The 27,297-nt window shown below is 33.9% G+C and overlaps 1 protein-coding gene across 5 annotated transcripts in view; it reads right to left on the bottom strand.

Annotated features, from left to right (window-relative positions):
* LOC129889248 (K(+) efflux antiporter 4) overlaps positions 1-19,741 on the bottom strand; it is a 36,433-nt gene extending 16,692 nt beyond the window's left edge. For 4 of the 5 annotated variants that reach the window (XR_008766857.1, XR_008766858.1, XM_055964477.1 and 1 more), the window contains exons 1-12: positions 19,255-19,741; positions 18,750-18,793; positions 7,666-7,727; positions 7,497-7,575; positions 7,323-7,384; positions 7,171-7,246; positions 6,973-7,047; positions 6,482-6,553; positions 6,277-6,360; positions 4,560-4,628; positions 3,619-3,696; positions 3,129-3,217 (exon numbers count right to left, since the gene is read on the bottom strand). Coding sequence is in view for 3 of the 5 variants with exons in the window: in XM_055964477.1 (XP_055820452.1) it covers positions 3,129-3,217; positions 3,619-3,696; positions 4,560-4,628; positions 6,277-6,360; positions 6,482-6,553; positions 6,973-7,047; positions 7,171-7,246; positions 7,323-7,384; positions 7,497-7,575; positions 7,666-7,727; positions 18,750-18,793; positions 19,255-19,534 (1,070 nt within the window). In the remaining 2 variants the exon portion in view is untranslated. The remainder of the gene's footprint in view (positions 1-3,128; positions 3,218-3,618; positions 3,697-4,559; positions 4,629-6,276; positions 6,361-6,481; positions 6,554-6,972; positions 7,048-7,170; positions 7,247-7,322; positions 7,385-7,496; positions 7,576-7,665; positions 7,728-18,749; positions 18,794-19,254) is intronic. The other variant, XM_055964479.1, reaches the window with a different exon arrangement.
* Positions 19,742-27,297: the final 7,556 nt, after the last annotated feature.

Genomic DNA, 27,297 nt, shown 5'->3' with positions numbered 1-27,297 from the left:
CATGAGACAGATCAATAAGTATGTCACACTTGCAAATTCTCCATGCTAAACATTTAAAGGTTGCTCCTCATTTTACAACTAACAACAGTCTAAAAGCATTGCCTCTTAGCAAAAGAATAAAGGTACCAAAGTTACAGAATTTAGCACCAAATACACAGAAATACCAATGCTTTGTTCTCATTTTAATTGCTCTGCATAATATTTAAAATATATCATCTGTCTCAGAAGACAGGATTAAATGTAAAGAATCATTAAGAAGGTTAAGTATTACTACATGGCTCTCAAGAATCAATCCTAAACTCCCCACTCCCCATCCCACCCCACCCAAAAAAAAAAAAAAAAAAAAAACCTTCCAGGAATTTAGGTGAAATTTTGCTACAATCATGTAGCAATTCTTTATGATTTACCTTCCCATAGGTATTCGTTTGACGAAAAAATATTTATGTGTTCATTATAATAATCTCATTTCTCTATGCCTTTCACATTTAACCAAGAAAAAGTTATTCCTATATAATCTCTGGTAGGGAATATGTCCATCAACCTTCCACCCATCAAATTTGACTTCCACTAAATTCTTTTAGAAGACTCTCATGAAAATATATTTTCTTCAATAAGTTCATTCGCTGCAAGAGAGTTCTCACTTAAATATTATACTAATGGGTTGCTAGACTCTGAAATTAGTTTTTCCATGCATATATATATCTTATCATGATTTAGATGTTTTAAATTTGAGTCTTCATGTTTATATCAAGCATATATCATAGCTTTCCACTTTGGAGCTTGTCAATTCTCATAGCCAATGCAAGAAGCTTCAGATCCAAAGGCATTAAACCTCCTAGTCCCATCCTACTAACATATTTTATGCCCATACACTTCTTAAGTGAATTAATATTTCACCAATGCGTTTGTTTGCCATTATATATTCTACAATCAACAGAATTGGATGCATAGCCCAACAACCATCTGAGAACTGTAATATTTTATGCGGTAGATTCCTTTGGCAGAAAAGAACAATTGACCCTCCCTCCTCAAGTGACATAATGACAAGTTGTTACCATATTCTAGAGGACAACATGAACTCCTAAGAAGTTAAATTTAAATTCCGAACTCATGAGCATGTTGTCAAGTAATTTGGACCTGCCTACAACATCTCAGTTGGAAAAGCTACGGATAAAAGTATTCAATTGTCAAGTTGCTAAAATCTACCAAACTTAACAGATGCCTCTAGGGAAGTGCTGTTTATGAAATGCATGCCTAGACATACAAGACAACTTTGTGAGAAAATATAGGAGAAAAATATTATTGAATTGTGTATCTACACTATTACATAGAGACCTTATTTATAGACACTACAATACAATCCTTTACCAAGTAGGATACTATTTACTATTTCTATTCCTACTACTATTCGTATTCCTATTCCTATTCTAAGTAGGATTGTATATACCTATTCCTATTCTAACACTCCCCCTCAAGCTAGTGCATACAAGTCATAGGTACCTAGCTTGTTATAAATGTAATTAATACAAAGACCGATAAGGGGTTTGGTGAAATATCTGCAAGTTGATCACTCGACTTCACAAAATTGATAGTTAATCTCAATGTGCCTAGTCTTCTCATGAAAAACATGATTTAATGTATAACTATCAATCAATGTGTTTGGTCTTCTCATGAAATACTGAATTTGATGCATAATGTCGATAAAACAAAGAGTGATAAATTCCTGAATTGCAATGTTGAACTTTCCAAACTAAGCTTGAGAAAACTGTTTCAGACCATAGAGTGACTTACACAATCGACATACAAGACTAACAAACTTCCCCTGAGCAACAAAATCAAGTGGTTGCTCCATATAGACTTCTTCCTCAAGATAATCATGGAGAAAAATATTCTTAATGTTCAACTGATTGAAAGGCCAATCATGACAACCATAGATAGAAAAAGGAACATATGTTAGTTTAGCCACGGGAGAGAAAACATAAATCTAATTCAGCCCAAATATCTGAGTATATCTTCGTTTTTTTTTTTGGGGGGGGAAGTAATCATACAACAGGCCGAAACATGCTCGTGTGCCGGATTATTAGATTTGATGGCTGAAAGTAGTCACAATCTGAGAAATAAAATTATATGGGTAGGGTCGGAATGATGGCATGACCCTACTGAGAAAGAGAATTATATGGGTAGGATCTGAATAATGGTACAACCCTACTGAAAAATAGAAATTATATGGATAGGGTCGTATTGACGGCATGACCCTATTGAAAAAGAGAAATCATATGGGCAGAGTCAGAATGATGGCACGACCCCACTGAAAAATAAAAATTATATGGGTAGGGTCGGAATGGTGGCACGACCCTACACAAATAAGAAAGTAGTCACTGGAAAGATTGCACGGTGATACGCAAATCGGATATGAAAAAGTAGTCACCAAAAAAATGACACGGTGCTACACAAATCGGATATGAGAAAGTAGTCACCGAAAAGATGACACGGTGCTACACAAATAAAATATGAAAAAGTAGTGGCCCGAATGATGCACGGTGCTACACAAATCATATATGAGAAAGTTGTAATAGCCGCCCGCCGGCAGCGAAAGCTCTTTGATTCTCTACCAAGATCGTAGAGGCTCTGATACCATGTGAGTAAATATAGGAGAAAAATATTATTGAATTGTGTATCTACACTATTATACAGACACCCTATTTATAGATACTACAATACAATGCTTTACCAAGTAGGATACTATTTACTATTGCTATTCCCACTACTATTCGTATTCCTATTCCTATTCTAAGTAGGATTGTATATATCTATTCCTATTCTAACAAATAGCATAGAACAAATAGTTCTCATACAGTAATGAGCTCTGCAAAGAGGTGATTTGCAGGATTGATCAGCTTCAAACACAATAAAACCTATTATCTTTTAGTGTTACAATAATCTATCTATATTTTTAATGAGACGGTCTAAATTATGTTCAAGAACACTCTTTTTCTTTCACTAAGAAGATTCTAAAAGAGAAGGAAAGCAAGTGGAAACCAACTAGCTCTTACAAATATAACTGACCTGCACCAAAGCATGTACAGCGAGGGAATAGAAAGTGCTCAAAGTCAAGCAAACAAACTTACGACTTTGTCATGGATATTAACCCTTGCAGAACATTGGAAGTGCCTCCCAGGATTGGAAGCAAGGCAAACAGAAGACCTACAGCACAATCCTGAAAGAACAAGAAAGTACCTGGAATTTAGTCAGTACATTCCTATTCATTTGAGCTAAGAAAGAGTATGAGGTTAACTATGATCTATTCTTATGTGGTGATATCTTATGGGAAAATAATTAATAGCTTCACCGGGCTCCGGTGATTTGATGTTTAGCAAGTGTTATTCTTGTGATGATGAAATAGTGGTGAGACTATATTTTCTTTCTGTGACCTTGAACTGGCCACGTGCCATTTAGACTTCTTTTCAATAAAATAATATTCAACTAGAACTTCCAAATAGTAGATTTCAATCAAGTGCTAAATAAAAACTCATAGAGATCTCAATCTGTGAGACTGGTTACTCTTGCAAATGGTAAAGAAATAAGGATGTGCAGGAGATGAATCAGAGGACAAAGCACCTGCAAAATAAGAGTGCCGATTGTAACCTGGCCGTGAAGTGCATTTGTACTATTCTTTTCCATCAAAAACTTCAACACCTATGGCAAGGAAAAAGGTCAGTTACCATCAGAGCCTCCAGACTCCACAATACACTAAGGGGTCGTTTGGTGTGAAGGATAACACCAAATAATCCCGCGATTAAATTATAGTGACATTTAAGTTGGTGTTTGGTTGGCAAGTCTGGGATAACTTATTCCGGGATTAACAAATAGTACCGGGATAAGTTAACCCTCCTCCTGGGTGGTATACTAATTCCGGGATAACTTATCCCGGGATAAAATAAGTAAATGACAAATATATCCCTTTAAATGTTTTTTATACCTCACTTTCCACATTCATATATATTTACATTATTTTTAATATCATATATAACAATATTCACTCCTTATTTTTATGATAATTCTTCATATTTTGTCTATTAAAAAATTACACTATATAATATAATTTTTATTTATAAATTTATTTGACTAATTCTTATGTTTATTTATATTTTGATTTCTCATAAATCCTTTTTTACTTTAACCAACTTAAAATGAAAATTCTATTTTTAAATTAAATAAGAAGTTTTATTTTTAAATACATACGGACATCATGGAAATGAACAAATAAAAATATTTAAAGTAAAGAAGATGAAAGTTTTATTTTAAGAATGAATATTGAATAACTAAAGCTTGCAAAGAAAATATAACAAACTAAATAAAGTGAAGGGTATTTTTGTAAACAAACAACATATTCTTAAAATTTATGCAATGCATATTATTTTGAATACAACAAACCAAACACTCAATAAGAAATAATCTCAGCATAACGTATCCCATCTTAACTAATCCCAACATAACTTATCCATCATTACTTGTATTCAAACCGAAAGGAGATACAGAGTGGATATCGACAAGCTTACCACAGCTGTAGAAGACATTGAGAGAAATGCTCCAACAAATACACCCTCTGAAGGTTTACCGCCACACAACTACAAAGTCATCAAGTTGCACAAGTTTATATTGCTACAAACGGGGAAAAACTTTTGGCAAACAGTAAACATAAAAGATGAGACATAGTACTGGTCCGGAGCAACGTTCTCCTATCTTACATCTATCTTACAATATGTATAGGTGTCAAAATAATTAAGAAGCATCTGCCAGTCGCATGTGCGTATACATCTTATTGCTCAACAATTTATTCATCTGACATACTAAACATAAAATGAGGTGAAGCAGAAAATTTCTACATTTTAACTGACTGTATTTGGATATATTTTCTGTTACTAAAATATAGAATGCTAATTAAATTTCACTTGCTCTGTTATTAAATAGAACTAAATTTTCCGCATTAAAAATTTACCAACAGTTTTCACATTAAAAATTTTCATTTTAGAGGCAACCAGCGCAAGACTGTTAGTCCCAATAAATTCTCCTAGCCCTGTGCACTTCAGAGGAGCAGTATAGCCAACAAGTTAAAATCTGGATGGAGGAAGAACAATCCATTCCCATTGAGAAGCAAAGTTTCATTAATTGACTCTTGAAAAGTCAGTGGCGTTATGATTACTGAAACTAAGTAGCTAGCTATTGTTCAAATAGGGAAGCGAATTCACAAAAATGTTTGAGAAACAGTTTATTTCACACAAGATACATGTGCCTGCTACTGATTTCACAATTTGTTGATCAAATGCACTAAGCTGCCAATGAAATACATTCCCTGCATGGCAACACATCACATTCAAAACATATGTGTATTGATCATGTGACAAAGTGTAGTTCACAGGCTTAAAGGAAGTTCCTCTGAAAACTAACACTGTTATACGGTAATGCTGGCCCTCAAAGGTCCGACGTACCACAAGATTAGTGTCATCAAAATGTGAATGCTAAGATAGATGTGCACTTATACAAAGATAAACAAAATCTGAAAGGTAAAAGTAGAATATACAGAGGATAAACGAGAGAATGTTGTTTGCTAGGATTTATCACATCCTACCTAGACCTCCAGATGAACTGGCTAATGTTAAATGGAAACAAGGTAGACCTAAAATTACATCAAAGGAAGTTGTCTCAAGAGACTACAATCACTCAAAATCCCAGCAGACATAGGGAAAAAAAACATAATAGAAGTAAAAAATCCACATATGCGATATCGGCAAATTGGGACCAAGACTTGTTCATGGTGTAGATTTACATAAGGTTCATTGTTTGCTAGAGTCTCCTTAAAGATATGAATGTCACTCAAAAATAGAGAGAGCAGTTAGCATAGAACTTCAAGTATTGAAATGAAATAATAAATAGAGCAAAATGGACATTGAGGATTCAAATAGCTGGAGAGCTAGATGGGGATTAAGGCATAGCTTCTTGTTGTTTGATAAAGAAGAGTTGGTCAATACTGATTAAGATACAATAATCTAAGAGCGAAGCAGCACAAGGAGATAGCACATTCCACCCCCTCTCTACTCAGGCACCAAACTTTGTAGTCCTTCCAATACAACACATATTAACACTATGTTTTCTAATAAGATTACCCAGTAACTGTGATCAATGCATAGCAATAAAGCGATCACTAGAATAACAAGAAATGGTGCACCATAATCACATTAAACCAGACCACACAAAACAAGAAAATTTTAGACCTACCGAGGCTGTAATTCCACATAGACATATAAAAAGAAGAACTTGAAGTAAGCCTCCAAGAACTGCAACAGCTCGAACAATACGGAGCTAGATAATGCACAAAAATCAGAGTCAAATCACAGTTTACATAACATAAATCAATAATGATTGCAGAGTTGTATCAAGAAAATGAAAATGAAATATGTAATGTTTTTTCTATTTAGCGAACCTTTGTGGTTGAGAACTCCAGCCCCAACGCAAAAAGAAGAAAAATTACACCGAACTGAGCCACTGTCTCAACCTATAAGCAGAAACAGGTTGAAAGTGACATAAAACTTGATAAATGAATTAAAAGCTCAGAAGAAAATTACACTAAGTTGATTACTGGCAGATAACTTTCATTAATTCAATTGCTAAAGATAATTGATATCGTTCTTTTTTGCAATTATAAAAACCACCAAGTTGAAAAGTTCTTCGGAGATTGCAAGTCTCCATCATTTCCATTTTCCAATCATATAAAACCCATATGATCTGATTAAGCTCACAAAATTGAGATGCTCACTTAAGCAGGCCCAAACTTGTGAAAAGAGGTTTTTTCACGTTTCTTATCAAGTACTACAAGCTGAGTAAGAATCTTTGGACTATAGGAAAGAACAACTCCACTGTATTAGGAAAAGAAAATACACAAATAATAAGATTCTTTTTGTCAAAGCTACATACTTGCACCATTTCACTGACAACATTAAAACCTCCAGGTCCAACAATAGATCCTGCTAGTAAGTATCCAGTTATAACCTGAGAAATATGAATTAAGAATTAGAAATTTGAAGGCCTATTGTGCACTTTGGAAATGAAGAAATATCAGTCATTTTCTTAATCAGTAATGAAGAAAAACTCAGTTAAAGATAGTGATCCAACCGGTTGACCCGCACAAGCAAAGGCAATTCCACCACATGTTGCAGAAACAATGACCACTACTAGATCTGATATCAACCTAAACATTACACATGTCAAGCAACAGTGAGCCATACAAATGCTTGTCAGTTTCCATATGAATGTGGAAAGCTTACCGCAAGTCTAACTGTAATACCGGATACTTGGACTTGAAATTAGATATGATAAAGACATTATCCTGAATAAACAAAATATCAAGCATTACACTCCAAGTATATGGATCTTTATTTTCAGAAATCATAACCAACCAATCAACTCATGCACAGAAGCAAATAAAGCTAAAAGCTTACCTTCCTATCTATTAATGTTGGGGTTTCTTCTGCTCCATGGTCATTATCAAGTTTGAAAACATGATGAAGCTGAAAGGATCTACAAAGTAAATGTACAAAATACAAAATCATGAATCAAGGAGTTTAACGCTGTAGAAAGTTAATTTGTGAAAATGTACAAAGCATGTACTTGTCCTCTTTCTTCGTGTCATTTTTCTTGGGCTTAACTCTAGCCACAGTCTCCAACACCGCCTGAAAAAAAGGGATAAAACATTGAAGCAACACAAACAGCTATAAGCGAGAAAGGATTATCAGCACAATGGTATAATTGTTATTGTTAGAATAGGAATATGCATATACTTAGAATAGGAATAGGAATATAAATAGTAAATAGTATCTTACTTGGTAAAGAATTGTATTGTAGTGTCTGTAAATAGGGTCTCTGTGTAATAATGTAGATGCATGCAATTCAATAATATTTTCTCCTATATTTCTCACATTGTATTAGAGCCTCTATGATCTTGGTAGAAAATTAAAGAGCTTCCGCTGCCAGCGGGCGGCTATTACTCATATATGCCGCCCGTCTAGCCCATGGTTATGTTAACAAAAGTAGGGTCAATGATATTTGTATGAATCTCATATGCAAGGGAAGAGAACTTAGTCAGACAGATCACTGTGCATTAATTTTCGGTGACTTTCTAGGGTTGTTTTGTACCAACCTCATATCCGTCAGTGTTTGTGTAGCACCGTGCCATCTTTCCGGTGACTACTTTCTTATATCTAATTTGTGTAGCACCGTGCATCTTTCCGGTGATAATTTTCTCATATCTTATTTGTGTAGCACCGTGACATCTTTTCAGTGACTACTTTCTTGGTTGTGTTTGATAGTGTCATCATTCCGACCCTACCTATATAATTTCTCTTTTTACAATAGGGTCGTGCCATCAAGCCGACCCTACCCATATAATTTCTCTTTTCTAGTAGGGTTGTGTGTAATGACCCGTTAGGTCATTTTGAGAATGAGTCCTCCTCCTTTCATAAAAGACCCTTTTTGTAAATTTAAGTTAAAAATTTTGGACCTTTCGATAACTTCGGTTAATTAGTTGAGGGATAATTTTAGAGAATTAATTTAATTGGTGGGCTAAAATGTTGATTTATTTAATACTTATACCACTTTTCTTATATTTATTAAAATAGTTTAGTAAGGTTTGTAAATTTTAATACATAATTAGTTTGAGAAAGAAAATAAAATTAAAAAAAAGGAGAACAGCGAGAAAGCGCAGCGGCAGAAACTGGAAAAAAAATACGGAGGAAGAAAGAAAAGAAAGGGGAAAAGAAAAATAAAGGAGAAGAGAAAAATAGGGATTTTCATTCCAAAGCGTCAAGGTAATTATTCTCATCCTTTCCATTAAATTTTTATGTGATTATGAACATATTTTTAGGGTATATTGGTGGAGAAATAACGCTGAAATAAAAAAATATGACCCTAGGGTTCTTCACATAAAATCTTGATTTGGGGGTTGAATAACGATCCGTTTTAGCTGAAATTTGACTGTGAGTTTATTTTATCATGAGTGAACATAATCGGAAAAAAAAATTCATATTTGAATTCAATGACTCGGGATGATTTTTTGACCCAATTTTTTATCCGAAAATAAATATAGCAATATGGGTGTCATTGAATTCGTATTCTTATAAAGATTATGTATTTGAACAGATTTTGATCATTCAGAAGTGTTACGAAAAGCTCAAGTTTTAAAGTGATTATTCAATTTAATTGAGGCAAGTGAATTTCTAAATCTCAGTTTAAGCTTGTATATGCTTGTATTTCCGTATTATGTGTACTGGGGAGTAATGAGAATTGGACTGGGTTATTGACTGTATGATTGACCTTAAAAATGGAGATGAGGGGTATAAAATGGTGATCTAATGACATGTATTGGTAGAATTGATATGTTGTGATTATAGGTTTATTTTGGACATGTGAAATGAATATGTTGATGCGAGATAGAAAAAACATTATTGTTGTTGTCATGTTATTATCGTGAATTATATGAACATGAATTGATTGCATTGGTTCTGACATACTGTGCTGAGACTGAAAATGATATGAAACAAAGGGATCGGGCCACACGCTCCATGGCAGGTATTATGAAACAAAAGGGTTGGGCCACACGCTCCATGGCAGGATATGTATATTGAGGGGACGGGCCACACGTTCCGTGGCAGGTAACATGGACAAAAATGTACCCTATGGGTTTCGAACTGTAATTCAGCGGATGTGTACCGATAGGACAGACATGCATTATCTCATTGCATTGCATCGCATTTTGTTGATATTTGTGAATTCGTGTTTACCCCTTTATTACTCTGTATATGCTGAACTTGATTTGATATGATTCATTGATGAGACTATTGATGAGTATTCGTGGACTGTATTACTGTTATTATTGTACAAGTATAGAGTTGGACTAGTTTTATGCAGGTTGTAATTAAGGAGGTTCGGTTGGGAGGATAGGAGTACTTGTATCTATTGAGCTTTGCTTAGTTTTAGTTGTCCACTTGCTGAGTACCGTGTTGTTTGGTACTCATCCCTTGCTTCTACACTTGTGTAGGTTGTGAGCCCAGACCTGCTTGATCTCCTAGGGTTTACTACCATTTCCGAGGCTATTATCTCGAGTGTTGAGGTAGCTGTTACAGCCATATAGCGGACACCTCTTATTCTTTTAATATGTTTTTAGTCATGTTCTAGAGACAAAGACATTGTGACTGTATTTTCTTTCATACTTCGGTAATTTATTAGTGGCTTGTATACGTGACAACCAGTCTTGGGGAATTTTGAGATTATTTATTTGTTTTTGATTAAGTTAAATTTTGTTTTATTTCGTTTTCTTCTTCATTTACTTTCCATTGGGTATTAGGCTGACTTGTCTCGGTGGGTTGAGATGAGTGACATCACACTCGGATTTGGGTCATGACATTGTGTCATCTTTCCGATCCTACCCATATAATTCTCTTTCTCAGTAGGATCATGTCATCATTTTGACCCTACCCTTTATTTCTCAGACTAGTTATGGGAACGTGCGTTGCACGTTTATCCAAAATACTTCATATAATTTTGTATTGCAAATGACATATTTTATCCCGTTCAAATCTATTGGTATTTACTAAAAAAATCCATCATTTTTACGATACAAGTATATATAACTTTCTAATAAAAAAAATACGTCCTAAATTATAAAATTGATTAAAAATGAGTAAAGTAAAAATAACTAACTATTGTACAAATACAATATTCAAATGAGGATACTAAAATACTACATGCTAGGCTAATGTATACAAAGAAACAAGCCACTGTAAATTCTCAATAATAATAACAAAAACAATAGAAACCTGTACAATTAAAACAAACTAGAAACATAAACATTAAACAAAACAAATGAAAAGACACAAGAGAAGAGAGCATAGAGATTTTCTCATATATTTTTTCAATTGTTTTAAGTGTGTACAATATTGTGTCAAATGTCTCTATTTATAGAATAGGATTGAGGAACACATGAATATGACATTAATCCATTTGAGATCATGGATGAGAGGTGGAAGTAAAAAACATAATGAATATAATTATTAGTGGGAGTTACATATATTTACATAATGGAGAGTTGGCGAAAATAAAATTTATGTAATGTACTTCACATTAATACAAATATTTATATATATATAAAAAATATAATAGAGATATGTATTGTTTTTTCTTTTTGTGAAGGCCAAACATAAATATTTATATATATATATATATAAAAAAGAATATAATAGATATGTATCGTTTTTTCCTTTTTGTGAAGGCCAAATATAACCATTCATATTTCCAATTGGAAGATGAACAAAACAAAATATTCATGAATTTACTCAGCATGGAATTAATACAAAGAATACATATTCAAGAGACTTTATGGTGGTTGATTCATGTACTAATATGATGATTTATTATTTAATATTTAATTTATTAAATAGTTTATAACATTTAAAATTTAATGTAGGGGTAAAATCGTAATCTAACTTTTGCCTAACATTCTTCCCACTTTTAGTATAATATGATTGTGACCACTTTCATCTATCAAATCTAATACTCTGACGCATGAGTATGTTCCGACTAATTTTTCTATGACTTTCTTGTTTAATGTCGTCTATTGATTCCAAGACGATCGATATATTTTATACCATATTTTGAGCACTTTCTGGCGACCACTGCACTGTGAAGAAGTCTACATTGAGCAACCACCTAGTTTTGTTGCTCAGAGGGAATAGCCTTGTATGTCGATTATGTAAGTAACTCTATGGTCTGAAAAAGTGTTCTCAAGCTTGGTTGGGGAAATTCAACACTGCAATTTAGGAATTTATCACTCTATATTTTATCGACATTATGCATCAAATCCAGTATTTCATGAGAAAACTGACCACATTGAGATTGACTGGCATTATGCATCAAATCCAGTTTTTCATGAGAAGACTGAGCACATTGAGATTGACTGTCGATTTTGTGAAGTCGAGTGGTCAACTTGCAAATATCTCACCAAGTCCCTCATTGGTCTTCGTATTAATTGGAGGGATAGAATAGCTGATCTTTAGGGATGTAAATCTAAATACTTTCTATTTAATGGCAAGACTCTCAATTTGAGAGGCATTCAGCAAACTTGACATGGTATCAGAGCCTACTGCTTTGATTCTTAGAGTCGTTAATTTGTGATTCCTTTAAAAATAAATGGAAGTTTTGGTTTTCTTGACTATTCGTCAACAATTAATCTTATATATTTAGGGCTCTTGATCTTGATTATTCTCTTGTTTGTGTATGCGAGAACATGACTTCGCATCAATTTGAGTACTTCAATGTTTGCTTGACTGGTAAGAATTATTCTGCTGGGGAGTTTCAGTTCCAGCTATTTGTCACCGGAAAAGAATTATGGGGCCATATAGACAGAAGTGATCCTGCTTATACTCATATACTGATCCTACAAAGTTAGATCAGTGGAAGGTCAAAGATGCTCGGATGATGACATGGATATTAGGATCAATTGACCCTCTTATTATCCTTACTTTCAGGCCATACAAGATTGCAAAAGCCATGTGGGAAAAAGTTTACAATCAAGACAATAGCACAACACACTTTTATCTAGAGCATGAATTGCTAATTAAGACAATAGCACAACACACTTTTATCTAGAGCATGAATTGCTAATTACTCTCAAGGAGGTTTCTCTAAATCAGGATTATTTTTCTGGATTTCAAAACTTGTGGGTTGAATTTGCTGATATTGTTTATGCTAAAATACATGTTGAATCTCGCTTTGTAATTCAAGCAGTTAATGAGCAAAGAAAGAGAGACCCATTTTTGATGAAATTGTGATCTAAATTTGAGGGTGTTCGCTCTAACTTGATGAATCGTGATCCATCTCCCTCCTTGGTAATCTGTTTTAGGAAATTAATTTGTGAAGAGCACCGTCTTTTCACTAAATGCTTTCAAGCAAGAAAATTTTCACACTATTGCATTTGCTGGTCAAGGAAATGGAAATAGCAGGGATATGAGCAAAACTCGAACTACATTATTGTAAACAACAGAGTCATATTATCAAGTAGTGTCCCACACATCCTCAAAATTGTAAGATCAATGTCTTTCAAGCAAGGATAAATGGTCCCACTTCTCATAACTCATCTTCAATGAGAGCTAACAACTAATTTGCTAATCCAGCAGCTGGACAAGTTCTTACTCCTGAAATGGTACAACAAATGATTGTGTCAGTCTTTTAACTTTTAGCGCTACAAGGTAATGATATTACATCTAATTTTTGGCTTGTTGATTCTGGCGCTTCCAATCATATGACCGACTCAACTAGTGTGCTAAAAAATGGTCGTGAGTATCATGGTCCCTTACAAATTCAGATTGTCAATGGTAGTAATTTACCCATTACCAAGATTGTGGATATTCCACAAACTTTCAGGAATGTTTGTGGACCACCAAAGCTCTCCACTAGTCTTATTTTAGCTGGTCAATTGGTAGATAACAATTGTGATGTAAATTTTTCTAGGTGTCGGGGGCAATAATCATAAAGAGGCCTAAAGTTGGAAGATTGTTTCCCATATACTTTTCCATTCCTCGTGTTCTGTTTTTGCTTGTACTTCTACATCTAGTAAGACGGAGGGTTGGCATAAGCATCTAGGACACCAAATTTATTGTGTTGTCTCATTTATAAAATTTTGATTTATTGGGAAATAAAAATCAATTTCCAGTTGCTTCCTTTGATTGTTCTACTTGTAAATTAGGCAAACCTCTTCCTTTTCCTAATTTTGATAGTTGTGCTGCAGAGTGTTCTAGTGTCATTCATTGTGATGTTTGGGGCATCTCACCAATTGTTTAACATGCCCATTTCAAGTACTTTGTGAGATTCATGATGATTATAGTTGATTCACATGGGTGTATATTCTTCGTTCCAAATCTGAGGTATTTTTCATATTCAAGAAAATTTTGGCTTACATTCAGACTCAAGTTTTCACATGCATCAAAATATTAAGATTTGAGTCTGGTGGAGAGTATATATCTCATAAATTCAATAATTTCTTGCTTGAGAAAGGAATTGTCTTACAACGCTCTTGCCCATGCACGCCACAATAAAATGGGGTTGTCGAGCGTAAATATCGTCATCTTTTAGATGTCACTCGTACTTTATTGATTGAGTCCTTTGTCCCATCTAAATATTGGGTGGAAACTTTGTCTACGTTTAATTAACAAATTGCCATCTAAAGTGTTAAATCTTCCGTCTCTATATTATCGTCTTTATCAGCAAAATCCCAACTATCACAATTTTCATGCATTTGGTTGTGTTTTTTTTGTGCATCTGCCTCCTTTTTAGGCCAACAAACTTTATGTTTAGTCTACTAACTATGCTTTTATGGGTTAATAGTGCCTTCACAGAAAGGTTGTATGTGCTATGATCCATGTTCGAACAAATTTTGTATTTCTATAAATGTTATTTTCTTTGAGAATCGGTATTTTCTTCCTACTCATGTTGAGTCATCTTCTGTTTCTCCTTTTCTTCCTACTTTTTAAGAATTTTTCATCTTCTTCTAAACAGTTCAAACCTAGATTTGAGTATGAATGAGGTCGGCCAACTTTATCCACACTTGAGACTGCTCCATAACTAAAATCTGAAAATTCTTCAAGGCCTACTCCTCTAGAGCCTGCTCTGAGATCCACCAGAGTATCTCAGACTCCTAACTAGTATGGCTTTTCTTCTACATTATCTACCATTTTTGTTCCAACTTGTTACATATAAGCCTCCAAGCATAAATTTGGCAGAAAGCAATGGAGGAAGAATTTTTGGCTCTTAAAGAAAATATGCATGCGCCATTGTTTCATGTCCTTCAAATGTCTGTCCAAATGGATGTAAATGGGTCTATTCAACTAAACACCATTCCGATGGAACTCTTAATCATTACAAAGCTCGATTGGTTTTCCTTGGTACACAAGTATGGTGTGGGCAGCAGTAGCAGAAATGACTACTGTGCGAACAACTATTGCCATTGTTGCTTCACAGAACTAGTGTGACACCTCAAAATCTCTACGCTAAGATTCGGACCGTTCTTCGTATGTGTATAGGCTTGAACTCGAAGGCTTCAAATTGTATATATGATCTATGATTGATTCATAAGTATTTAAAGTATATTAGATGTGATTTAGGGTCATAAGGGATCCCAAAAAATCAAGCCAAGTCCAAAGAATTCCTCTCAGCTAAGTTTCCAAATGAGTTCGTATAAGGGTCAACTTCAAACGACCATATCTCCTAAAATATAACAAATTGGGTGGCCCATGACCTATCAAATTAAAGGTCTTTGAGTCTTCTTTCCAACGCCACCAAGATTGTATTTTTTCGAGTTCGGAGTCAAAAGTTATGCTTGGTCGAACAGAGAGGACCTGCAGCGAACTTTGGCCGATTTCCAGATTTTGTAGGGGTATTTTGGGAAAATTACCTAATACCTATATATACGAACTTGGAACGTTTTGGGATCACTTTTGCAGTCTTCTCACCTCCAAAGAACCCTAATCTTCATCCTCCTCTGTTCCAAATCATCTCCAACAAGATTTGCCAAAAAAAAATAATCAAGGATTCAAGTTTTCCATTGAAGACCTAACATCAAGGTTTCTTCAAAATCTACTCTAAGGTATGTAACGCTACTAAAAACATGGATTGAATTCACCATGCGCCCTACATCTTCTTTGAGATTGAATGTTCATAGGAATTGGGTTTTCTTGATAGATTTATGTCCTAATGAGGTTATACATCTATTAACTTGATTTTGTTATGTTGATATTGATAAGTTGAGAAATTGATAAATGCTTCATGTTTGATATGAGTTGATTGATATGAGTTGTTATACATATTTTGTTATGTCTAAGAGTTGATTGATATGAGTTGTTATACATATTTTGTTATGTCTAAGAGTTGATTGATATGAGTTGTTAAACATATTTTTGTTATAAACTTAAATATTTGAGTATCCTAAATTGTTGAGTTAAAGTCTTGGTGAGTCATGATTTAGCCCCAAAAGATTGGCTAAATGAATGGAAAAATGATTGGATAGAATTAAATGTTGTCATAAATACATATCTAAACTACTCTTGGAAAAATATGATTGGGGTTGATTGGATAATATGATTGGTCAACAGGCTTGATTTAGGATAGAATTGATGAATTGACAAGGGTCCAAATGAGACTGGTCGATATGATTAGATTGAATTGATTGGATAGAGTTTTATGAGCATTGAGTCTTAGGAGGAGTATCGAGCACCGAATTGGGTAAGAGTAAGTAATAACTCGAATCCAATAACAATGTCGCCAAACGTAGGAAGAGATTGGACCGTTAAAGTTGGATGTTTCCCAAATTACTGTCCTGATATAATAGGACTTGATTGGTTATGGATCCATGATTTGTTGATTCATTCTTACCCTGGCAAGGTATGAACGGATGTGGCAACAATGTCGGCTTGTTATACTATCACTGGCTCATAAGTGATGGTTGTCGGATAAGAGAAACTCACATATAGGTCTTGATAGTATTCTGAGTCAGATTGGGTTGAATTGTATGGGATTGGTCTTGTATAAATCATATATTCTTGTTTAGACTCAAGACATCTTGATTGAGTTGTTTCTTCTTCTGAGTTGAGGTTCCAAGTTGATTTGATTCTACCTTGATGTCTGTTTCATTCGGCCATTTTACATACTCATACATTCCACGTACTGATGTCATTTGGCCTGCATCGTTTCATGATGCAGAAACAGATACTAGAGATCATCAACAGGCGCACCGTTGAAGATCTATTCACTTCCAGTTAGTTGGTGAGTCCTCCTTGTTTCCGGAGGATACCACAGTTATCTTTTCAGCTTTGAGTTAGTTTTTCTTTATTTTGATTTGTGGTAGCCATGAACCTGTCATTGGCACCTCTTATATTGTTGATAGAGGCTTCATAGACTAGAGTGTAGATGATGCTGAATTGTTTCGTTGTGACTAGTTTTATTTTTACTAGTTGTTGAATGGAGATGTGGTTGGCCTTTGGCCTTATTATGAATAGTATTCTTATGATTTGAGTCTTCCGCTGATAGAATGTGACTGAATGAAAGTGTGATTGGACCAAGTGGTTCGCTTGAAGGCCAAAAATGATTTTCGAGTGCCGGCCACGTCTAGGGTACCCTCCCGAGGCGTGACAAACTAGCCTCTTCATCAAATGGATGTTAAAAGTGCTTTTCTCCATGGTGATCTCAAAGAAGATATTTATATGAAACTTTCACTTGATTTTCTCTCATCACCTATATCACATGTATGCAAGTTAAAGTGATCTTTGTATGAATTAAAACAAGCTCCCAGAGTTTGGTTTGACAATTTTTGGTCTACTTTGCTGCAATTCCTTTTTGAGCAGATCAAACATGACTCATCTTTGTTCCTTCGAAAAACATCTACAGATTATGTTCTTCTTTTGGTATATGTAGATGAAATTATTATCACATGAACCGATTCTTCATTAAGCACTAGCCTCTAACCACAGCTTAACTATTCTTTGCATATGAAAGATCTTGGTACTCTTACGTATTTCCTGGGATTGGAAGTTCATTAGAATTCTTTAGGTGTGTTTCTAAGTCAACACAAATATACTCAGGTATGACTTCTCTGATTAGTCTTCAAGATTCCTCCTCCATAGATACTCCATTGGAATTAAATGTAATGTATCATCATGAGGAAAGCGATCTTCTTCCTGATCCAACTATTTTTCAACAATTAGTTGGGAGCCTAAATTACCTTACTATTACTCGGCCTGATATCTCTTTTGCAGTTCAGCAAATTGGTCAATTTATGCAAGCTCCCCGTCATCTCCATTTGGCGGTTGGTGGTTGTTTTTCCCATCATTCAATATCTCCTAAGAACATCTAATCGTAGATTATTCTTTCCTCGTGGTTCTCCTATTCATCTTAATGCTTTTAGTGATTCTAATTGGACGGGATGTTCTGTTACTCGTCGTTCAGTTACTGGTTGGTCCATGTTTCTTAGAGAGTCCTTGATATCTTGGAAGAGTAAGAAGCAAGACCATGTGCCAAATTTTCAACAAAGATCAGATATCAAGCCATGTCTATTGCTTGCTCCGAGGTTGTATAGCTTCGTGGATTACTTGTTGCGATTGAATTTCCTCTAATTCTTCTCCTCTCCACGCTGACAACACAAGTGTTATTTAGATTGCAACTAATCCAGTTTATCATGAGGGGACCAAAAACAACGAAGTAGACTATCATTATATACGAGAGGTAGATAAAGGAGTCATTACTCTTCCACAAGTGTCCAATAATCTTCAAATAGTTGACGCATTTACAAAATTCATGGCACGACAGCGCCATCATTTTCTAGTAGGCAAATTGATCATGTTGGACAGCTCACAGATCATGAATTAATAGAGAATATTGTATCTATTTAAGTAATAATATAGTGTTGTATATAAGTGTGTAATTATATAGATTTGATGTTGTGATCAAATAGAATAAATATTGTGATAGAATAGTTGATTTTTAGGGATGTAAATCTGACTACTTTCTATTTAATGGCAAGCCTCTCAATTTGAGAGGCATTCATCAGCAAACTTGACAAATTACACACAGCAATTCAAATAACACTATAACAATCACTTTATAGAATATAATTCAGTAGGAAGAGGTGGGGAGATAATGTAAGATGTACACACCTGCTGCTCGGCCACACTATTATTGAAGCTGCCCGCATCATTAGCTGACAATAAGATAGGAAAATATATCGCACAATCAGTTAGTAGCTGATCTTTTTCTTCTTTACCAACCTTCCAAAATTGCATATGATAGCTACAAAAGCAGATCTTCATACATATAAATCTTTTTTTACTAGATACAGCAATTAATGGAACTATATATACCAGGTCACATTAATAAAATAAGGTATCTGAAAGCAGAAAATGAAGATTTACAGCAAGATGGAGTCTGAATGCGTTAAACACAACACAAGAGTACAAGTCACATAAATTCTTCAGTCTAGAGAATCTTTGGTTAGATCATTGATACAGTTTTAAAGATTATCTCCAGTTGCCAATTCAACTGTGACAATTTCACACTTATCAAGCTTCACACAAAAAATTGCAAATGTTTGTAAAACGCTCTGAGCAAAAAAATAAAACGAAGTTATATAAACAGTGAGAAATTCAGATCTAGAACATAAACCTTCATCCTTATCATTTTCAGTGAACTCTTTTTCGAGGGCTCGATCGATCATATCAGCAAAACTATCCTCTTTAGGCCTACTCCGAGGTCCATTGCTTAATTCACTACCATTAAGAGTGCCATTACTACCTCCACTTAGCTGTTGATCTGATTCTGGAAGCGCGAATGCAAGTGCCAAAGCAGAAACAAAAGCGAGACAGAGAAGCAAAACTGTAATTGCTGAAATAGTAGAGAGTTTCAAGGATTGGAACGGGGAGGATGATCTCCTCCGAGTAGTCATTGCACGGCGGCGGCGGCGGCAACCGCGGCGGCGGGTTAACAGTGTTTTGGTGTCGGTTTGTCGCTTTCTACAGGTGTACAATAACAAACTCTACTCGGTAGCAGAAGTAACTTGATAGTAGTAGTAGTAGTACACTGTACATTGTTTTTAGATTTTAAATATATAGAACACGCACTGACACACCATACTGTGTGTTGAAATGCGAGAGAAGAGGGACATTGATTGTATTTTGTTGTAGGAATAGACACTTGGAGGATAAGTTAAAAAGTAACCATGGTTAGAATTTAACCAGAGCCTCTATAGTTTATGGATTACTGGACATCAAGGCTTAATGAGAATGATTAAGACAGTTGGGGGATGTGTTCACATCTCTGTGTAAGGTGTCTAACCCGTTATATTTATAAACCAAACTTTATTTAGATAGTAAAACTATAATTTATTTAAATTAAATATTTAAATATATAATAAAATATTTTTATTAGAAAAAATTTATTTAATCAGATCAACGTAAAAAAAAATGAGTATGTAAATTGATATTATTCAATGAATTTTCAGTCAATCTTGAATAAGTCGTTCAATACAATTTATTTATGTCAAATTTTTTAAACAAACTTTATTTTCATAATAAGATATGAAAATGAAACATATCTTTATAATTTGTAGGACCATTTTTTTAATTCAAATTACAATATATTATGTTGTACCATTTTCCTGAATCTTTAATAATTAATATGTCAAAGAGAGGAATATTGAAGATGTAATTAGAAGTTTATCCGATGCATTCTCAATCATTCTCCTACTACATTGAACAATTAATATGCAAGTGACTTGGTTAGTAAGATATTGAAGATGTAATTAGAAGTTTATCCAGTGCATTCTCAATCATTCCCCAACTACATTGAATAATTAATAAGCGACTTGGGAAGGAAAATATAAAGGGAGGAAAATTATTTTTACCCCTCAATTTTGCTTTAAAATAAAAAAAATCACAATTTTGAATAGTAATCAAACTCCTCTCTTTATTTTATGCATTGTCCATTTTACTAACGTTATATTAAATATATGTAATACATCTTTATATTATATATATATAAAATTTATTTTTTACTTAGGTATTTATAACTTTTTATTTAGGGTCTGTTTGGAAAGTCAATTAGTAATTGAAATTGATGTAATTACTAAGGTAGTAATTACTAAGGTAGTAATTACCAGCCGAGTAATTACAATGACCTATTTGTTTGCCAGAATGTAATTACATTGTAATTACTAGTCTACTGTTTGGTTGCACAAGTGCAATCATAAGATTATATTAAATTTTAAAAATAAAAATTAATCATTTAAAAATTTAAAATATATATTAGACAAATAAGGATCTTTATACAACAACAACAATTCAGTGAAATCCCACAACGTGGGGTCTGGGGAGGGTAAAGTGTACGCAGACCTTACTCTTACCAAGGTAGGACGACTGTTTTTGAGAGATCCTCGGCTCAAAAAAAGCATAAAATAAGGATCTTTATAAATGATAATAAATTAAATATGTAAGATATATATTAATTAATAAATTCATGCTCTTAACTAATATTATAAAAAATAATTTATTTACATTTTTAAATTAGTATATTTTAATTAATTTAATCATTAAAACTAAAAGTATAAGATTTTTATGAACTTCATGATATGTTTGACAAAAAATGTTAATATTATAAATATAATGTCATATTGAAAATATGAAATAAATTCTAAATTCAAAACAAAAAATTTAACATAATACTCTTATATTAAATTTCAACACAACATACATAAATATGATTTAAAAGAAAAGAAAAACATAAGTCTATAATTTTATTTAATAATGAATTCTACTTTAATTTAAAAACTAGAATACTAACAAAATTATGCAAATAAAAAAATAGAATAATAAATAAATAAATAATATGTAAAATTGCATGGAATCACATTAAAAATTAAAGGTTGAGAATGAGAAGGAAATGAAATAAAAAAATAAAAATATATATATATATATATATATATATATATATATATATTTTTAGAAAATATTAGAATAATAAAAATATTTTTTTTAAAAGAATAGAAATAAAAAAATAAATTAAAATGAAAAAAATATAAATAACAGAAGAATTTTAAAATGTTTCATGTAATTACATGGTGTAATTACACCAATTTCTTTCCCTCCTTTGAGAATTGAAGAGTGTAATTATTCTCCTTTAATTACACTCAATTCCTCTCTTATTAAGTAATTACCTGATCTACCAAACATGTCAAAGAGTGTAATTACACTCAATTACACCAAATTTCAATTACATTGTGCTTTCCAAACAAACCCTTAAGTTCACTAACATTATAAGTAGAATAATATTTTATGAATTTGTCACAAAATTTAATATTGGTCTATGCATTAAGTGTATGTATATATATATATGTATTCTTATATTTTGTCTTTCTTCACCCTTTACTCTATGCATTTCATATTACTTAGCTTTTCTTGATATGACACCCTTTAAAAAAAATTAATTAGAGGTTTATTTTACTAAACTAACATTATTAATAATGCTTTGAAACTTTAAATTTGTGTAAGACCCCGTAAGATGAAAAGTTGAACGAAAGAAAATTTTTAGAAGAATTGAACGAACCCTGGACTATGAGTCTGTCTACGACTCGTGGAGGTTATTATGAGTTGTAAACTCAACTCGTGGAAGCGAAGTAAAAGTTGGAAATTTGACCAAGGCAAGTATGAGGGTCTACGAGTCTTTTGACGACTCGTGAAATAGTCTACGACTTGTAAAATGGAGTCGTAGTGAAGGCCTAATACCCTGCAACTATTTAACTCTCAGAACATATTTTATGTTTAACACCCCCTAAAATGTTGTTTGTGGTATTTTAATTCTCGACGAAAATAATACTGCTTTTGTATTGTTGGCATAACTTTTCATAGGATAGTCCACATTAGGTGATTCAAATTTCTCAATAACCCCAACATCATTACGTGAAGACCATATCTTACGATTTGGAGGCTAAGTAGGTCAAATAAACTAATATTTGCAAGACATGGTGCTGTGAAGAGATTGAGTATTTGTAGAAGAAAAAACCATATTTCACTGTAGGATGCTCCAAATTGGTTGATTCTTGAACGAAATAAAATTAGACCTCTAGAGCTACAATTTATATAGAGACACCAAATTATAATGAGGAAGTTATCTTGTTCAAACGCAGCTTCAAAAAAGAGTATTCTGCTTAAAAAAGGTTCATCTCACCAACCATAGAAAGATCTAGATCCATTTGACATCAACCATGACATCAATCATCCTCCATTTGACATCACAATCCTCCATTGAATTTTTTCAAGATCATCCGTTGTAATTATTTTTATTTATTGTTAGGTCCCTCCTCCACACCTATAAATACCCACCTTATTTTCTCATTTTATTCATCAAGCTTTCTCAAGTAAGTCTTCTCTCTATACACTTCTTTACTCATTCTCAAATATAGTTTTAGTTTTTAGTAGTGTAGAACTATTCATGTGATTCTTATACTACGGATAGTACACAAAATACTCCAGCGAGGAGAAAAGGCTAGGGGTTCAAGAGTGTTCATTGAGTTCTTCAATTCAGAGTAAAGCTTTAAATTTCAGATATGTAAGGTTATTCAAAGCATTGGATTGAGTTCTTCCATGTGCTCAATATTTAAATTCACCGTAATTGAGTTATAGTTGAGTTTTACCCTAATTTTTGAATTCTAATGAGTTAATTCTTCTTCTATTGAGTTAGATATATTTATGCATTGAGATTATTATTATTTTTATCTCTCATATTATTAAAATTATTGTTTGTGGCTACTTTCCATGAATCCTAATTGAGTTGATGTTCATGAATATTTTTATGCGTATTTTGAATAAAGATGTTGGCTTTTAATATTCATTGACAAAAAGAGTGATTTGAATTAATACTATATATGTATTTTATTAATTTTTGAAAGAGCAAAAGAATTGAGTTTAAATAAATTTGATTAAATGATGTTTTGAGCAAGATGTTTTGATGAGATGTAAATAATGTTTTAAAGTATAATGATTGATGAAGAGGTAATGAGATAAATTTGATGTTTTAAAAAAATTTCAATAAGATTAGATGATGATGTTAATATGAGCACATATTTTTGGAGTAGTATTGAGCACCGAGTTGGGTAAGAATTTAACTGACTCATACCCTAGAACTACGTAGCCAACATAGAATGGAGGCTATACCTCTTAAGTCCCAAAAGGAGGACTTTGATGAATGGATCCAAGATGGTGATGTCCTTTACCCTGGCAAGGTATTGGATGGATGTGGCAACGACATCGCTTCGTTGTATCATCACTAGCTCATAAGTGATGGTTGTCGGTTAGAGAAACTCCAAACTGAGTAAGCATTGCTTATTATTTTTTTTAAAGCTTTCATTACATATTGATATTGAGTTCTGAGCTGAGTCTTTTTGAGATGAGTTTCTTGATATCTGTCCTTACTTTCCTGCCATTTTATATACTCGTACATTTCATGTACTGATGTTGTTCGACCTGCATCATTTTATGAAGCGTATACAGGTGTTAGAGATCCTCAATAGGCGCATTGTTGAAGATCATTACTTTTCAGCTATTTGATGAGTCCTTGTATTCGGAGGTTTATCCTTTTATTATTGTTGAGTGTTATGTTTATTTTGAGGTAACCATGGACATGTCATTGGCACTATCTGATAGTGCTAGAGGCTTCGTAGACAAAGTTTGATGATGTAATTGGAGTAGTTCTTCTTTGAAACTACGTCTTCTAAGGATTATTTCTTTAATATGATATTGATGATGGTGAGTCCACATAAATATTGTTATTTTCACTTAAGTGTTCCGCTGCTGAACGAATAAGTGATGAGACCAAGTGGTTATCTCGAAGGCCAGAGATGGTTTTTGAGTGCCAGCTACGCCTAGGATACCCTTTCGAGGTGTGACACTATGACTTAATAGGATGAGTCGTAGAGGATTTGATGACTCGTCAAAAAGAGTTGTACACAAACTTCAAAGGGTAGTATTTTGTACCCTGCAAGACGAATGAAGTCTACGACTCGTAGACTTGAGAACGAATTATAGACATGACTCATATAGAAAGTTCAGAGACTCAATTTTCAGGTCTTTTGCAGGACCTGCAAGATGAGTCATTCCTATGACTTGTCACTTCTACTACGAATCATAGAATTCCCTCGTAGGGTTGTCCGACTCTGGGTTTACTAATGGGTAGTTTAGTCTTTTTCCTATAATTTATTAATGAATGTGGACGTTTTTAGGACTATATTCATTTGTAATTGGTCCTAAATACTCCTAAACCCTTTTTTCCTTATTATTCCCAAACAAGTTTAAGACTTCTCTCCCAAGGTTCCTCAAGAGTTCATCATCTTCATCAAGCTTTGGTAAGGGTTTCTTTAAGATCAAGCCTTCTTTGTCAATTTCAAAGTTCAATTTTAATCAAGGTATGTGGGAATTGATCCACCGGTTCCTTTTACCTATGAAGTCCCAAGGTTTATACTCAAAATCTCATTAATTTTAATTGGGTTTGTAACGCTAGTTTGATGAATTTCATTGGGCTATTTCAATTATGTTTTAATTGTTATAAATGATCATTATAAGTATGTTTCTAAATGAATTACAAGATTTCAAGTTGAATTACGATTGCCCATTCATGAAGTTATTTTCATGATGCTATTATGAAGTATGATCATGAAGTTCAATGATTTCGAGTATTCTCATGATTGTTTTATCCAAATTGATTATGTATATGAGTTTTACTCTAAATTCAAGTATGAATTATGATCATGGAATACAAGTATGTTCAAGTTATGATTTTCATGCAAGTTACGGAGAAAGGTGACTTAGGGCTCTATGTGGTGACCAAGGAACCTAATGACATGAATTATGATAGTATGATATTGTAATGTTGAAAGGTCAATAGTCATTGTTAACACATCACATGTCGATTGGTGGATTTGTCATAGTTGGTGCTGCCGCGCATATAACCATTTTTATGGTAAGAGATTATGATCTAACTACTCGGTATAACAGTCCCACACCCAAGTTCCATAGCATTTTTGCTCTCTCATGCTCCTCATAGGTCAGCCTTGGTACTACAAAGGTCGTCACCTCAGATGAGGGCGGATTCCAATTTGCTTCATTATCTTCTTCTTCATCAACAACTACTGCTCGAGACCTACCCTTGTGCAAGTGACTAACGGGGGGAATCGATGGCCTCTACTTGTACTTCTAACTAAAGTTGAACAACTAGCATTGCAAGCCCACGCCCATTTAAGCCAAAAAGCATACCGACTGTTTGAGTTGCGAAAAGAAGTCTAGGAGACAACTTGTAATCGATCCGGCTGTTGGAACCAAGACCCGGCCCGTATATTTCATAACTTTTCACTTGAAAGGAAGGACATGACCTGAAGATTCCAGGTTTAAATCCTGTCCTCGCCTAATCAGTGGAACATTATTCACCGAGATAGAATGTCGGTCCTAACATCTATCGAAGATGGCAGTGGGAAAGACGGGAGCACGAATGAGGTAGATTATGCTATTTTTCATCCTCACTACCTGATTTATAGTAGAGTATTGACTTCTTTTTTAACTTATAATAGAAGGGTCTCCTCTTCCTTCATTTTGTAAGCTTTCTCACTTACCGGCTGAACCATCACCATCTGCTTTTTTGGTCACTTTCATATGAAGAAACGTGTGAATGCAAAAGATTCTATTGAAAAGGGAATCTTAATAATTCACTAGTCGGGGTGGCGAAACAAACCAGAGAAGGAAATGTTGTGGCTGATAGCCTAGCTAATTATGCCATTGATGAGGAGATTTCTAGCACCAAAGATCAGTCTAGGTTGAGATGAATGGAAGATGCTTCTGGAACTAATTTTTGATCGGGTCTATCTTAGCTTGAAGGAAAGAACAACCAAAGTTAGACCCCCAAAGAAAATGGATTCAAATCAGTTAGGAGTTGCTCTTTGGATGGCACAGTACGATGAAAGTTGTAAGCTGTGTTCGGAGGGGAGGGGGGAGTTATTATCTATCGTTGGCCTCTATGGTAGAATCAGTCGAGGGACCTGAGTGGCAGTGGTGTTACCCTGCGGTCTCAGTATGTTCACTCTATTTGAGAATTATCGTCTTCCTTTCCTCCATTTCTCCATGCTATTGAACCATGGTATCTCTCTCGTAGATGGTCTAGAAGAATCCATATGTGTCTAAGTACATCGTCTCCATGCCCAAGAGGGATGGATGTGTTCGCGTATGTATCTATTTTTCTTAATAAAGCATGTTACAAAAGATGATTTTTTGGGTTCCTCGGAGTAAATGCATTAAAAAGGGACAAATTTTAGCGGATGGTGCTACTACGATTGCTATTGGGGATTCATTCGGCGGTTTATATCAAAAGAATATATTTCAACTTTTTTATTGATCAAGCGACACCCGAATTTGAACTGGGAAAAAATAAAGACCACCAAAAGTAACGACCACCAAGATAGGCATAGTAATTTGATCTTTTGATCACCCATTTTTGGAAAATCATTTTCCCATTAGAAAGAGTTGTTCCTAACCTTTCTTTGTGTCTGCCACATTCATTATGGATTCGCCTTCTTAAGCGGAACCTGTAACTTAGATGACATCTCTTCTATCAACCAAGCATGAAATCATTGCAAGAACCTACTCCTAACTAAATAAAGACTCATCCTAGGAG

Source organism: Solanum dulcamara, chromosome 5 (assembly GCF_947179165.1).
Source record: "Solanum dulcamara chromosome 5, daSolDulc1.2, whole genome shotgun sequence".
In the NCBI taxonomy this organism is placed as follows: domain Eukaryota; kingdom Viridiplantae; phylum Streptophyta; class Magnoliopsida; order Solanales; family Solanaceae; genus Solanum; species Solanum dulcamara.
This window is presented reverse-complemented; position numbering and strand designations above follow the sequence as displayed.